Source organism: Drosophila virilis, chromosome 2, assembly GCF_030788295.1.
Source record: "Drosophila virilis strain 15010-1051.87 chromosome 2, Dvir_AGI_RSII-ME, whole genome shotgun sequence".
Taxonomy (NCBI): Eukaryota; Metazoa; Arthropoda; class Insecta; order Diptera; family Drosophilidae; genus Drosophila; species Drosophila virilis.
In genome coordinates this window covers 6,986,534-6,999,759 of record NC_091544.1, presented here as the reverse complement: position 1 = coordinate 6,999,759, position 13,226 = coordinate 6,986,534, and the positions used below count along the sequence as shown (strand labels likewise).

The 13,226-nt window shown below is 38.2% G+C and overlaps 2 protein-coding genes across 22 annotated transcripts in view; both read right to left on the bottom strand.

The window, feature by feature from the left end:
- Dys (Dystrophin) overlaps positions 1-13,226 on the bottom strand; it is a 157,856-nt gene that overhangs the window by 137,100 nt on the left and 7,530 nt on the right. For 19 of the 21 annotated variants that reach the window (XM_032439178.2, XM_015171414.3, XM_015171410.3 and 16 more), the window contains one exon: positions 933-1,087. In XM_032439178.2, coding sequence (XP_032295069.1) covers positions 933-1,087 — 155 coding nt within the window. Of the gene's footprint in view, positions 1-932; positions 1,088-1,159; positions 1,272-13,226 lie in introns of those variants that run through there. The other 2 variants (XM_032439176.2, XM_032439182.2) reach the window with 2 other exon arrangements.
- LOC26531912 (mitochondrial sodium/calcium exchanger protein) lies at positions 4,632-6,712 on the bottom strand. The gene is made up of 2 exons (XM_015172471.3): positions 5,945-6,712; positions 4,632-5,885 (listed from the first exon to the last, which is right to left on the bottom strand). The coding sequence occupies exons 1-2, from the start codon at positions 6,621-6,623 to the stop codon at positions 4,720-4,722; spliced, it is 1,845 nt and encodes a 614-aa protein (XP_015027957.1). The 5' UTR covers positions 6,624-6,712; the 3' UTR covers positions 4,632-4,719.

The following is a 13,226-nucleotide window of genomic DNA, read 5'->3' as shown; positions in this document are numbered from 1 at the left end:
AAATCAATGTTTAATAAACAGCATTTTTGATAATAACTTATTTAGAGGCAAAATGTGTAACGTAACAAAAATGTCGACAACATAATGTATATATGTTCTTAATCAGTATTCACTGCCGAATAGACATTCCATATCTTTCTCTCAATCTTACAGTTCCTTTCCAAAACTTAAAAAATAAACTTCCGCCTCAAAGCTATTGTTATGTCTACAATAAAGTATTTAATGTCAGGTGTGCCGGAGATAGTCATTCCAATTTGTTTTCAAAACAGACAATATTTTGCTTGACATTTTGGAGTGCAATTAATAAGCAGATCATCTGTACCTAATTATAATCGAGCATAAATAGGGTTCAAAACGATTTATCTTATAAGCCAAATCAATACTAATGACAGTGTAGGATAGGGATTTTTGCATAAATGTTGACGCTTTTCAGAAATACATATAATTAGTTGGTTTTTTGCGGCTTTGTCCGTTCGCAAATTTTCGCTTTAAATTTAGGCATATATTTTACAACCATTTTTGCTCGTGGAAAATTTAAATCAAGGGTATGTTATACAAATATATTTGGGAATTATAACTAGAAGCCAACAAATAAACTTTCGTTTATACTGCCAATTTGTCTCAAATGAGACACTATTGTTCCACACTTGCGAGTGAAATTTGCCAAAACTACTTTAATCAGTTGCTTTTATCAAGCAATCGGTCAGTCAGTCAACTTGCTTCTAATATAGAGATGGATGTACTAAGAAAAAACATAATTAGATCACAGGCATTGACACATGTTTGTGATCTAACTCTATTGTAGCTTATAATCAGTCTTGGCCCACTCTATTCTACGTCCTTTGCTGCGCCTAGTGACAATCTTACTACTAACAGATTGACCAAATATCAAGGAGTGATGAAAAATAAGCAGAGTCTATTTACACACTCACCAGCTGTGTATGTGTTAGGGTGCTAAGTAAGGCCAGCAACCGGTGTCCATCTCTCAGGTCCAAGAACAAATCATTCACTGGTGTACACTGGGTATTGCTGAGATGTGAATTGATCCATTTTGTAAAAGTTTTCTTTTGTATGTGCTGTCGTTCATCTGAAATGGAAGAGAAACGGTACATAAGTCAAAGAATTTGCCATGTTGTTGTAGCTACGGGCAAGAGCAGACCTCGGGCTAGAATAGCCACCTTTAATGGCACATTGTAGGCCAGCATTTGCGCCTTGTCTAGCCGCAGGGCACAGAGTTTTATGAGCCAGCGCACGTCCCAGGTGCCAACGTTTCAAGCCGCCTGTCTGCCGAGTCTGTTTTCTGTTTTCCTAGACTTATTGTCAGGCCAAGCCCAGCTCTCGAGTCGACTTGAGTCGGCTCCGCTAATGAACTGCACCAAAAACGTGCCAACTGGCTCAAAATCAATTAGTAAAGCCGTCGTCCCACCGCCACACAGAGCAACGCTTCCTCAACTCTCTGCGTCAGCGTCAGCGTCAGCGTCATTTGCCAGTTATGTGCGAAACTGCATTTTGGCCCAAACAATTTGCAACTTGGCCATGTGCACTGCACCCACAGTCGAACAGCAGATAGTCCCCGAGCGCTGATTGATGGCGGCTCAGTAATGCATCGCATCTTGATCGGCTCTCAACCTGACTTAGACAATTGCCCAGTGTGCAATTATTGATTGTTTGCTGGTAAGTGATTAACGTTTTGATACTGACATCGTTGATATATAACGAAATGCTCAAAATTGACAAATGATTCAATAAAACTTTAAGCTATTACCACATAGTAATCCAGTGATCCAGCTTAAATATGACAATTATCTTAAATCTCAGATCAATTGCTTACAATAAATAGCTCCCAATTTAGTAAAAACTAAATTTGTTATCCCACACATTATAATTTATGGTATACTTTGATACTTCGATACTTTTACTTGGTAAAACTGATAAATTTAGCAACAAGATTCTCAATTAAGTAAACAACAAAAATATATGCAAAATATGAGTGCGATAAAAAGTTGTGATCAGCTGATTGGCCTATTGTATTATTGCTTTGATATTCATCGAAAACCTTATGAATTGTAGTCGAAATAATACGATTACATTAATTACATACCGTTAACCAGTCTTAATAATTGGGTTTCACGGATGATACAGTCTGGCAAGCGGCTTAACCGATTATGAATTGAACAGAAACTTTAAAGAACCTATCAATCTAGGCCGTCACGCCCGTAAGCTCATATTAAGGTGCTGTCATTTCACACCATCAAAAGCAAGCCCATCAGCGGCTCGGTGGCAGCTCGAAACCAAACCCAACACCGCTCAATGGCAGTCATATGGATCCTGCCCATTCTGGCTAACGTGAGCAAGCGGCTTGGATTGCGACTGACATCCTTGGCTGCTGCATGTCTGTCGGCCTGTCGACTATTGAAGTTGAGAACTTGGTATGAAACTCCTACACTTCAGCAGAAACAATAATCTCCAGAGACAGGAGAAGAGACAGAATGTGAAAACCTCTATCCGACATATGTGACTGCCTTGGTGAGTATGCCATCCGCATATTATTTTAAGAATTGGTTAGTCGTCCGATTTGGCCCCGCTGGGCCTAACCATTTTCGTCAAGTCAGCAAGAAGGTTTCTTACCGGGCCATAGGCACAACAAAAATAAAGCAGCCTGATGTTCCCTCTATGTGTTTTGCACTAAAGGATTATTGTCTTAACCGCATTTAGTTATTTTGCAATTTATTATTATTTATAAGCCTCTGCCATTGGCCTGCTTATTTAAAACGAAATAACATGTCATAATCAAGATCAAGTCAAAGCGTTTTGTACAGTGGCACTCAAGGTCGTCGCGAGTGTGGTTGTGGCACGCAGTGAATGATGCAGTTGAAAAAGTATCGCCTATAAATAGGCGCAAGTCAACATCAAGCGGTGGCACGTCATACGAATTATACGCTGTTTGATAGCCACGGAGAAATGTAGGCAACTGCTCGTGCAAACTAATTGCTGGCTTGAATTGTTTTAAGAGCCTTCCAAGCACACCCAGAAACCAGACACACACAAGCACACACAATTTTATCGATTCGGAACGTTGAAAGCCCGTTGATAGTAACGAGGTTGGGCTGCGTACAAACTGTTGCATGTGACCCACAAATGTGGCCAACTATAAAGTGCGTAGCTGGGGCGAGCGCCAAACTCAGCCAGCCAGCTAATGGCCTATGACATTGCACGTACAAAAGTCGTCATTTAACGCAGCCACTTTAAGCTATTTGCCATCTGAGGGGACTGAGGGGTTAATTCCTATGGCTGCTCATCAATTAATTACTTCGCTTTGCGGAGTCGGAGCTGTAGTTGGACTTTGTCTGAATGTAAGATGAATTTTGCGTGTCGTTTGTTAATTTAATGAAATTCTATTATTTGCATTAGAGACTGCGCAAATGAACTTTGGATGTTTCGCACCGAGCAAGAGCTGTAACCCCCTCCAGGCGGGGGCAATTAAATGAAACTTACTAAACCATGACAAAATGACGCGTCATCACACGGCAAACTGATGACTCGAAGGCCAAGAAGACTGTATAATCAGCATCCCAAAGAGCAGCAGCAACATTTCCAGTGTCAATTACAATTATTTCCCTGGCTCAACTGAGCAATTGCAACTGCAGTCGCAGTTGCACTTACGGTTCGAGCTGCAGTTGGAGTTTCAGCTGTTGTTTACCAGGAAATATTTTCGAATGTCTATCTCTCAATTTTTTTTTTATTTCGCTGTTGCTGTTTGTTTTCTAAGTTGTTTGGAAATTGCTTTCAGCTTCTCCATGGCATTGTTATTTTTCTGTGTTCAGGGAAAACTCGTTCAGTTGCAGTTGTTTTGCTGATTTAGCCAAAAGCTACTAGCAAATTTGAAAGTCAATTTATTGATAACCCAAAATAAAACAAATAAATTCACACAATTCTTTTCATTAACGAAGCTTCAATAATAAGTGAATGCAACAATTTTGTAAGATTATAAAATATTTTGCACCTGAAAACATTTTCATTTGCTGCATTCACAAAAATCTGCTTTACACAAGTTGCCAAGCACTTTATCTTTTCGGCAAAGGTAAACAGAATATAGTTGCTGTATAAACAAAATATAGGACAAGCATTTAATATAACTTAAATGACTTTTATGGTATGAGTATGTCGCGTAAGTCGATTCGTTTATTCACTAATTACATTAATTTTTTTAAAATATATTCCCATACGGTAGTGTTCTGTCAACTCATCGTCAGTCCGATCAGTTCATGCTGTGCTTTTCAATAAAGTTTTATTTTTGGCAGAAGTAGAACTATAAAAACCCCTTACCCTCTGCGTCTACCAATGTTAAAGCCTCGAAATATATATGCTCCTATACCACACTCAATATTATAAGTGAATAACTCTCGGAGATGAGACAGATTTCACTATTCGAATAACTTCCGCTCCTTGCCTTAAAAGTGAACCGAATCTTGAGATTTGGTACATTTCGTACATTTGAATGTCATTTATTGAAATTTTATAGGGCTACGCGGCTAAAATTCAAATTATTTTGTTGACTAAGTGAGATCTACAGGGGACTTTGTTGTCGACCACGCTCAACTGTAGTTGCTTAGAAAAATGCAAATATTTTGTATTATGTAATTCTAGTTTATTTAAAATTATATACTGGTTGAATTTATATGATATGTTTTGCTGACGAACATGCACACACCGCTCATTCTAGGGTTCATAGGCATCGGAGAGAAAGCTGTCATATGCGAATTGATGGATAATTCCGGCTCTAATAAGTACCACAAAAATTAGATAGAGCAGATAGATGAACATTGAAAATAAGCCAACAGAACGGCGAGCATTGAAATTTAACAACGCTGTCCACAGCAGAGTTGAAAGAATACCAAGAATTATCAGGATATACGCATTATCACCATACCTTCCGGTCATACTGCTAGCCGTAACAATTTTGCCGGTGAGACTCTTGGCTGCCATCACAGTGCTTGTAGTCAGAATTAAAGCGCAGAAAGAACTTCCAATTGATGCTGCATAGGCCATTTTTTCATACCCAAGCAAAGCCATCGAAGTATTGACTATCAGATCAGGAATAGAGTCGGCAACGGCTTTTACTGTTACACCCATGAAGTCGGACGGAACCTTTAATATGTGACCACAAACATCCATTATCAGAGAAATTTCACAGGCACAGTGAAAAGTCAAAAACATAGATCCAGTCAGATTCATGATTATATATAACCAATGATATGCTGGCGGGGCACTGGTTCTCGAGTGCCAAAACGTAAAAATAGCAATTGGAATTGTTATTGCAAACGAGTAAAAGCCGTATATGCAATCATCAGGTATATTGTAATACCAGAGCCTCGACCTATCTCTGAACATCAAAGCCTTTCCAAATATGATTGTGATCGCCGGATTAATGACAATATGCAGGCAATTCAGGAGCTTGCTCCAGCCATTTTTATCCAACTCGTAATCTACCAAAGGTATATATATCACACATACTATTACTGCGGGAGCCCTGACAATATAAAAGATGCGCATAAGCATATTAGCCTTGCGCCAATCAGCTAAAGCAACGGGCCGGAATGCACAGAAGAAGTCCGTAAAGAGATTGGCATTCCTACTAGCATCCATATTGTACATATCAGAGCGAGAAGCAGAGTCCCTCTCAAGGGTTACATGTACTGTCGATCGTGTAGTTATAAAGCTGAACTTATCATAATTATTGCTGATGTATGTCGGCTTCCTTTTCAATATATGCACGCGGTGATCCGCTGCAATTGAATTATATTTTTTTTTCAATATTTCGCGTTTTGCTGCAATCTCCTCTGTTTGTTTCATACTATTTAGTTCTTCTAATTCGTTCTTATAAGCTGGTTCAAGAGAATCAGTTAGATAAATACAGACAAAGCTCGGTAAATGCGCTACTTACCCTTCATGGCCAAGCTTACGAGATACACATCGACAACATTGATGATTATATAAAGAAGGAAGAAAAATAGTATTCCGATGATTTCGGGCATTGTCATTACTCCGTCTGTCTGCATTAAATATTCCACAAGAAGCACACCTAAGAGCAAGAAGAGTAGATCGCGCAAGGTTGAAGAAGAGTTCATCTTAAACGGACTAATATAACAAATCCATCCCCCTACGAACATTACCACAAACAATGCCTCTGAGAGGCAATTGGCATATACGGGCACCTCTTCTTTAAGATCCATCATATTACTAAACAGATTCGGCATTGAATTGCTAAGGGTCAATACCGTCACGCCAGCGAGATGTTCGCTCATGTGGAGCATCCGCGTAGCGACCTTCAACGCTGGACTGAAGTAATAATGGACCGCATAGCCGAGAAGGAGCAGCAACTCGACGCATAGCAACAGGAAGACGGACACGAAGGCAAACTCCTCAAATCGATTTTTACAATTGAAGTTACAGGCTAATAACTGTATGTATGGCACAAAATTCGTTCCGGATAAGCAATTAGCCTTTTTCACAAATTCACATCTATCTTCATACGGAAAATTCAGCACAACATAACAATTGACTCTTGACCAAAACATATCAAATTCTCTGTCCAAGGCATTATAAGTATGGTTTGTGACCATGACATTTGAGTTTAAATTTATGTGTACTTAACTTTAATTGAATTTGCATTAATAAATTCGAAACCTAAAATTTATATTATTCAGACAAAAAAAGCAAAGAAACTTAACTTAGAACTCAATCTTTTTATCTTTTAAATCGTTGATTTAAGCCTTATTTTTTTATTTGCAACATAACGTTTACAATTTTGAAAACATTTTCTTTTTGCCATGTTGCGGCCTTGGGACTATATACGCCAAAGCTTTCGTTAGGCTCAACATATTTCAGTGGGTACAGTGTAACAGCTAGTCGGGCACACCCGACTATGATATTATTATTGTTTTCTGGTTTTTTGTGTCGCTGCATTGTTGAATTTCGATAAAATTGTATGGCAAATTGCTAACCAAGAACAACAGGCAAATGAAAATATTGTCGAACCCAAATAATTAAAGTTGACTTGAATTGAATTCAATTGAATAGTAAGCGACTGACAGACTGATGTCATTACTTCCAATACATTTGTGATTATTTCGATTCGTGCTTTTCGTCATTTCGAATCGAGTATTCACAGAGTACAACTCACACCCAAAACGCCCACACAGCATCAGCTGACAATGATTGTTGTTGCTGCAGCGTTTTTTTTTTTCAAATTTTTATTGCTTTCAATTATAAAACAATAAATCGGCATTTTATGGCTGCCAGCCAGAGTCGACAGCATATGAAATTCATTTTTGGCTGAGAATAAAAGTTTTGGTTGTAAGCCATAAAAATATTGTTCTCCAGCCGTTTTGTCAGTTAATACAAACACAAAAAAAAAACAAAACTTTTGATTGGCATCGTTATGTTTTTAATTGTTTGGTGGTATTTAGTGCGTACCAACTCCATTGTGTCTTTTGTTTTTATGGCAACAGCCAACCCAGTTGGGATTTGCAGTGCATATCCTTCGCTTACTTATTCAGCAGAGAAACCTATCAACTATTTATGATGATTTTTAGAGAGAGTTTGTCCGTTTTGATAATCTGTTTAGTGGAATAAAAAAGGCAAGAGAACTCGCTTGGATTACATACCAATTCCACATAGCTGTAGAAGTAAGAGAATGTATATTATTACCGATAGTCCAGCTGTGCCATAAAATTTGGCATATATATCGTATATTATAAAAGCCATATTTAACTGCTGAAATTTACTTTTATCGTACTTTAAACACTAAAATAATCAAAAATTTAAATTTGATAATGGGCGGCTGATTGGCATGAACAAAGAGTTTAAAAATCGTATAGATAAGTAGCTAGATAAGTAAGAATACAGATACAAAAAAAAAAAACCTCAATTTATTGAAAAGCAGATAAATGCTAAATTGAGAAATGCAACTATCCGCTGCAAGTAGCCGACAGAGCTATACTCTATTCAAACTTGGCTGTGAAAACTCACGTTGAACATGTTCATGTACAAGTATGCATTACATGTTTTCTGCTTATTGCATACCATTTATAATGCCCTATTTGAGCACATTCATTGCTACAGGGTATGCAACATATTTGTAATAAATGTAAACAAAATAACAAACGGCAACATACCGCATTTTGTTTATTGTTGGAAAGCTGTTTGCGGCATGTGCCGCTGCTTCGATCCCTTGCCTGTGGGTCAACACGAAACTCACGCAAAGTTGCCAGCTCCCCACCAAGAGCAGGAGCACAAATACACACACGCACGCAGCTACACTCATTTATATATACATACATGCAGAGACTACCGTAACAAATATTTATACTCACTCACACACACACAGATGTTTAAACAAATGCTTGTACCATGCGCTCGTCCATGTATATGTGTGTCACGCACAACGGCAAGAAATATGAGGAAAAGGTGAAGGAACTCTGCGCGATGGCGCTTTGGAACTGATAAGCTGAGCGCTATCTGGCGTACGATTGGAGGGATCGGGCTGTTCGTTCCGATTCGTTAACTCTTCAACAATATTATCAAGCAAATTGAAATTCCGGGTAAGGCAAACATAAACATAAAGTGCCACAGCGGAAATAGTTTATTTTGATTTATAGGTTTCATATAATACTTAAAGCTTCTACATATGTTCAATCTACAATGTAATATCATATAAACAACATATGACTAAATTGGAGATTGAGTTAAGGCTGCTGGTAACTTGTACGCAGTTCGTTTAGAGTTTTTTAAGCACATGCATATAGCACACAGGCATGGCTGGATGCAGAAAAGAAACAAAAAAGATGGTCGAGGTCGGGTGTAACCGACTGCGTAATACTTTGTTCATATAATACAGAACGAACCTTGCCCAAAAACAACGTGAACGCAATCTAAATAGATATGAATGCTTCAATATGAAAGATAATTGAAAGACAATATCACATTTTTTTTAAATAAAATATTTTGTAATTCCAAACTTTATACCTATTTCCATTAGACGCACTATATATACAATGCATGGTTTAATAAAACTGAATTGTTCGAACTGTGTTCGCGATTCGAAGCTTAAAGCGATTCGTTGCTTCGAGCCATGAATCGCATCTTGATTTGTAGGTTAATTCAGATTATTTGATTTGTTAGGATGTACAGCTTTTTTAATATTCAGAGCTTTATGTTCGATTCTTAGCGAATGTCTTGTGTACTCTAGATGACAAATTGTATGCAGCTTCACTTAAGACTGAGCATAGATGTTAGCAGTTTAAATAAATGCATAAGCCGCGAATATTGCACAAATCCAATATACTCTATTTCATTTTGTAAAACAGGGCATTAGAACTGCGTATTCGCACTCGCCATCAGAAAGCAGTATGCATGTACGTTAAGTATGAATTCAACAAACGTGGCACATTCGAGTTTTATTCAATATTTTTGTTAGTAGCTAAATTTTAGCTCAGCCGTGTTTTTACTTTTATCGCTTTTATGGCGCGGCCCCTGCACGCCTCGGTGACTTTGTTGGCTGGAGTTTTTATAATGACAATTCCATAAAGTCGGCTGGGACGCATGGCATGTATATGAGCCCAGGAAGCTTCAATTTAAATTGGCTTTTGTCGCTGGCTTTTACAGCCCATATAGGAAATACCCTCGCACCACCTACACCACATCCAGCATAATCAGCATTTTTCATTTCATTCATAACACTCACATAATATTTGTATCTGTGTGTGTGTGTGTGTTTGGGTTTCTTTTTTTTTTTTAATTTTTGATTTGTCGGTTGGGCCAATGCACACATAAGCATGTTCACGTTTCTGTATTTACCTTTTTTTTTATCAGACTTATTGCTCCCGTGAAGTTCGATTACCTTCACTTTTAAGTCCTTTTGTACGTGACACTCTGCCGCATGCGACACGCATTTCGATAGCGAAGTCTTGCAGCTCACTTAATTCATATGCCCTAGCAGAGAGTATTAAAGTTTTGCCACAACATATATCTTCGATCCGAATATGTATATATCTATGTACTCTTGACTAGTATCAACAGCCGGCACGAAGCAGGCATGTCCTTCTGCCTGATTCTTAGAAACTGGTATATATCTTGCTGAATCGAACCGCTATATCCCATAGCTACCCTAGGTATGATCGTTAAGGAATTGAGATCTTATATGATAAACATATGAGCAGGAGCTTATCACAATAGAACTTCTTTTATGCAAGGGTATTTAATCTTCGTCGTGCTGAAAGGGGGCGTTCTTTTCTTGTCTGGGTTATTTTTAGTTGTACTATAAAACATGTACATATTTTATTTACAATTTCTGATGCACACATTTACCATTTATATCTTTGTATTCTTTTGTGCGCTTCCCATAACAAATTCGCAAAGTACGTTTGATACTAGAGGCAAAATACAAATACTTATCGATGTTTTATTCAACTTAGATGGTGTGAGAGGACGCGCGATGTGAATTGGATAGAGAAGAGTTAACATATAATAAATATTTAATGCGTCAAATGCGTTTAGTACCAGCAATTTTTAATGGTTCAACATAATTCTTTAATAAAAATTACAAAAATATATTTAAAAATGAGCCTTGAATATTACCTATCAAAATGAGAAGACTGACCAAAGTATAATTGCAGTGTTGGATAATACGAAGACAAAATCAATTAAATAACACGTTAGAGTGTCGTAGCGGAGCGTGCTCGACAAAGAGATACCCTCAGCTCGCACCAACAAGCCATCTAGCTTCTTCGCTTTGCCCTATAAATAAAGGTTCTAACTTCAAAAATGATTTCAAGTGAAATATGCCTGCATACCAAATATTGTCTGTCTAGCTTTAAACTAGTTCTCCGGCTTCTGGAGCGTTTTTCACAGTCAAAACTTGAACCAGATTTTTACAAATACTTTTGCTTAGCTGGCAGATAATTTCTACACCTGATTGAAAATCATAGCGTAGTTCTGGCTGGCGCTCAATCGTACTGCGTGTATGGCCTGTTAATAGCTAAGCCCAACGAGAGTTCCCATATTAAAAAGCAGTTTTTGTTTTGTTTGAGCAAGAAACAACAAATTAAATGCATCATTCAAGCAAACATTTGTGGCCACTTTGGCCCGCATAAATTAGTATACTGACTGCATTTCAATGTGTGCCACAGCCGAAAAATGTCAGAAGATCATGGGAAAACCTGTTCCCCCCTTTGGTGAAGCGGCCGGCGAGGGCCGGCAACCAGCAACCAGCATGTCCAACACTTTCAGAGTGTGTCTTGAACGAGTGCTGCCAAAAGGCTTATCAACGTGGGGGACAACCAGACCCAAGTCATGTACGTGTCCGTGTCTGTGTCCATGTCTATAGCCAGCCAGCCAAAGTCAAAGCCCACAGCAGTCCACCTCCACCTCCGCCTTTGTCTCTTTGTCCGCCCTCACTTGCGATTGGAAATGACTTTTGGTCGCCTTCTGCAACGTTCAGAGCGACGCGTTGGTCTGATGTTTGGCTTTTTGGTTTTGGACGCGACTCTCTGTAGCGCGTGCAAGCGGAAGTTTTAATTCATTTTTGTTGTTTTACAAATATGCTTTTTTACAGTCGCAGCTCCATACGGCTCAGTCAACACTTTGGACAACGCTTCCGACATTCGGTGCCAGCAAATTTGCATATACTGCCGGATGGACAGCACTTAAAATTAGCATGCAAACTTACTTTACAGGGTATGACAATATTATTATTAAGTTTGCACTGTCAGCAATAGTTGGCATTCCACATTATTACTAAATAAACAAGAGCTGTGTTCTGTTCGAAAAAGATTCACAGTTTTATGGACATCTTTATCAGCAATGGAATTTTTCTACAAACGGTTGTGGCAATGAAATCTCTTGAGATTTTGGCGACAAATTGTTGGCAAATCTCTCAACAAGTTCGTCGATGACACAGAATTACGATAGATGTCATTTCGTAAACATGACTGAAAGAAAAGCTTGAAACAAAACATGAAGAATGCTCAGAAAATCTATATACTTTGGTTTTCCTTAGTTTCCCTAAAATTAACCAAATAAAAATCCTGAGTCAAAATTGGAATTGGGTTGCGATTTGGCTGGAAACGATTTCTGTAGCACACGCGATAATTATTTTTAAATAAATTAGGAATAAGTATAATTGTGAAATCAGCTGTGACAAGAAGCTGAACCCGAGATTTAACAGAACCAGCAAATGGTTTGGTCGAAAAGAAAAATAACTTTTTGCATATATAACAAAATTATTAGATTAAAACCTAGATTCAAGTTTACGAACCTAATCTAATCTTGAGCCGCATTGAGATAACTGCTGAATAATTAATATTTTTGATATTTTTTTCTATTAATTTTACAGAGTATTTCAGATTAGACCCACGCATTTGTAAAGTATCGTAACCGGCTGCAGTTGAACGTTTTTTAAAAGCAGTTGACTTCTGACACTTCGCCTTTAGCTTTGACTCAATTTGTGACTCAGCGTCCTCACGTTTGTCTATCTACAAATATTCATTAAATTATTTAGCCATATCTTAGTTGATGGCCCACTCAAAACACTTAACGCCTTATTAACTTTCGGTGGGCTCGGTACGCTCAGTTAGCTGTGCTGTGGCCTTGTCCGGTTTGCCACAAAACTGATTGGGCGGCAGGTTTTCGGTAAGCTGACAAAATGCTGAGATTGCTGCTTAAATTTTACGCATTCATTAATGTTACGGATAATTGAATTTACTTATCGCGAAATTCATTCATTCATGCATTTAACGCAACTCAAGCCAATAACAACAACAACAACAACAACAACAACCAAAAACAAGCGGCAGCATTGGCAAATACTATAATACAAACGGCGATAATGATGACACGACTGCAGAGTCAGTCCACAATTAAGAAGAAGACTCAACGATTCGGCAATTGCACATAAACTGGTTCTGGCCAGGCCGCAGCACTTATGGCCACATACTGCCATGTTGCGGGACTTAAATGCATAGCCGTTTCTTAAATACAGACGTATGAAAATGTTCGTATTGGCCAGGAGATTGCTTTGTCGGTTCTCCAGGAAGCAACAACAATTGCTGTTGCAGTCATTTTCGGTATTTACAAAAATTACACTCTGAATTATTTGAATGTTTGGCAAATTACTGGACAATTTTTCTAATGCAAAAATTATAGAAGAGAAAATTTGCCATTTCACT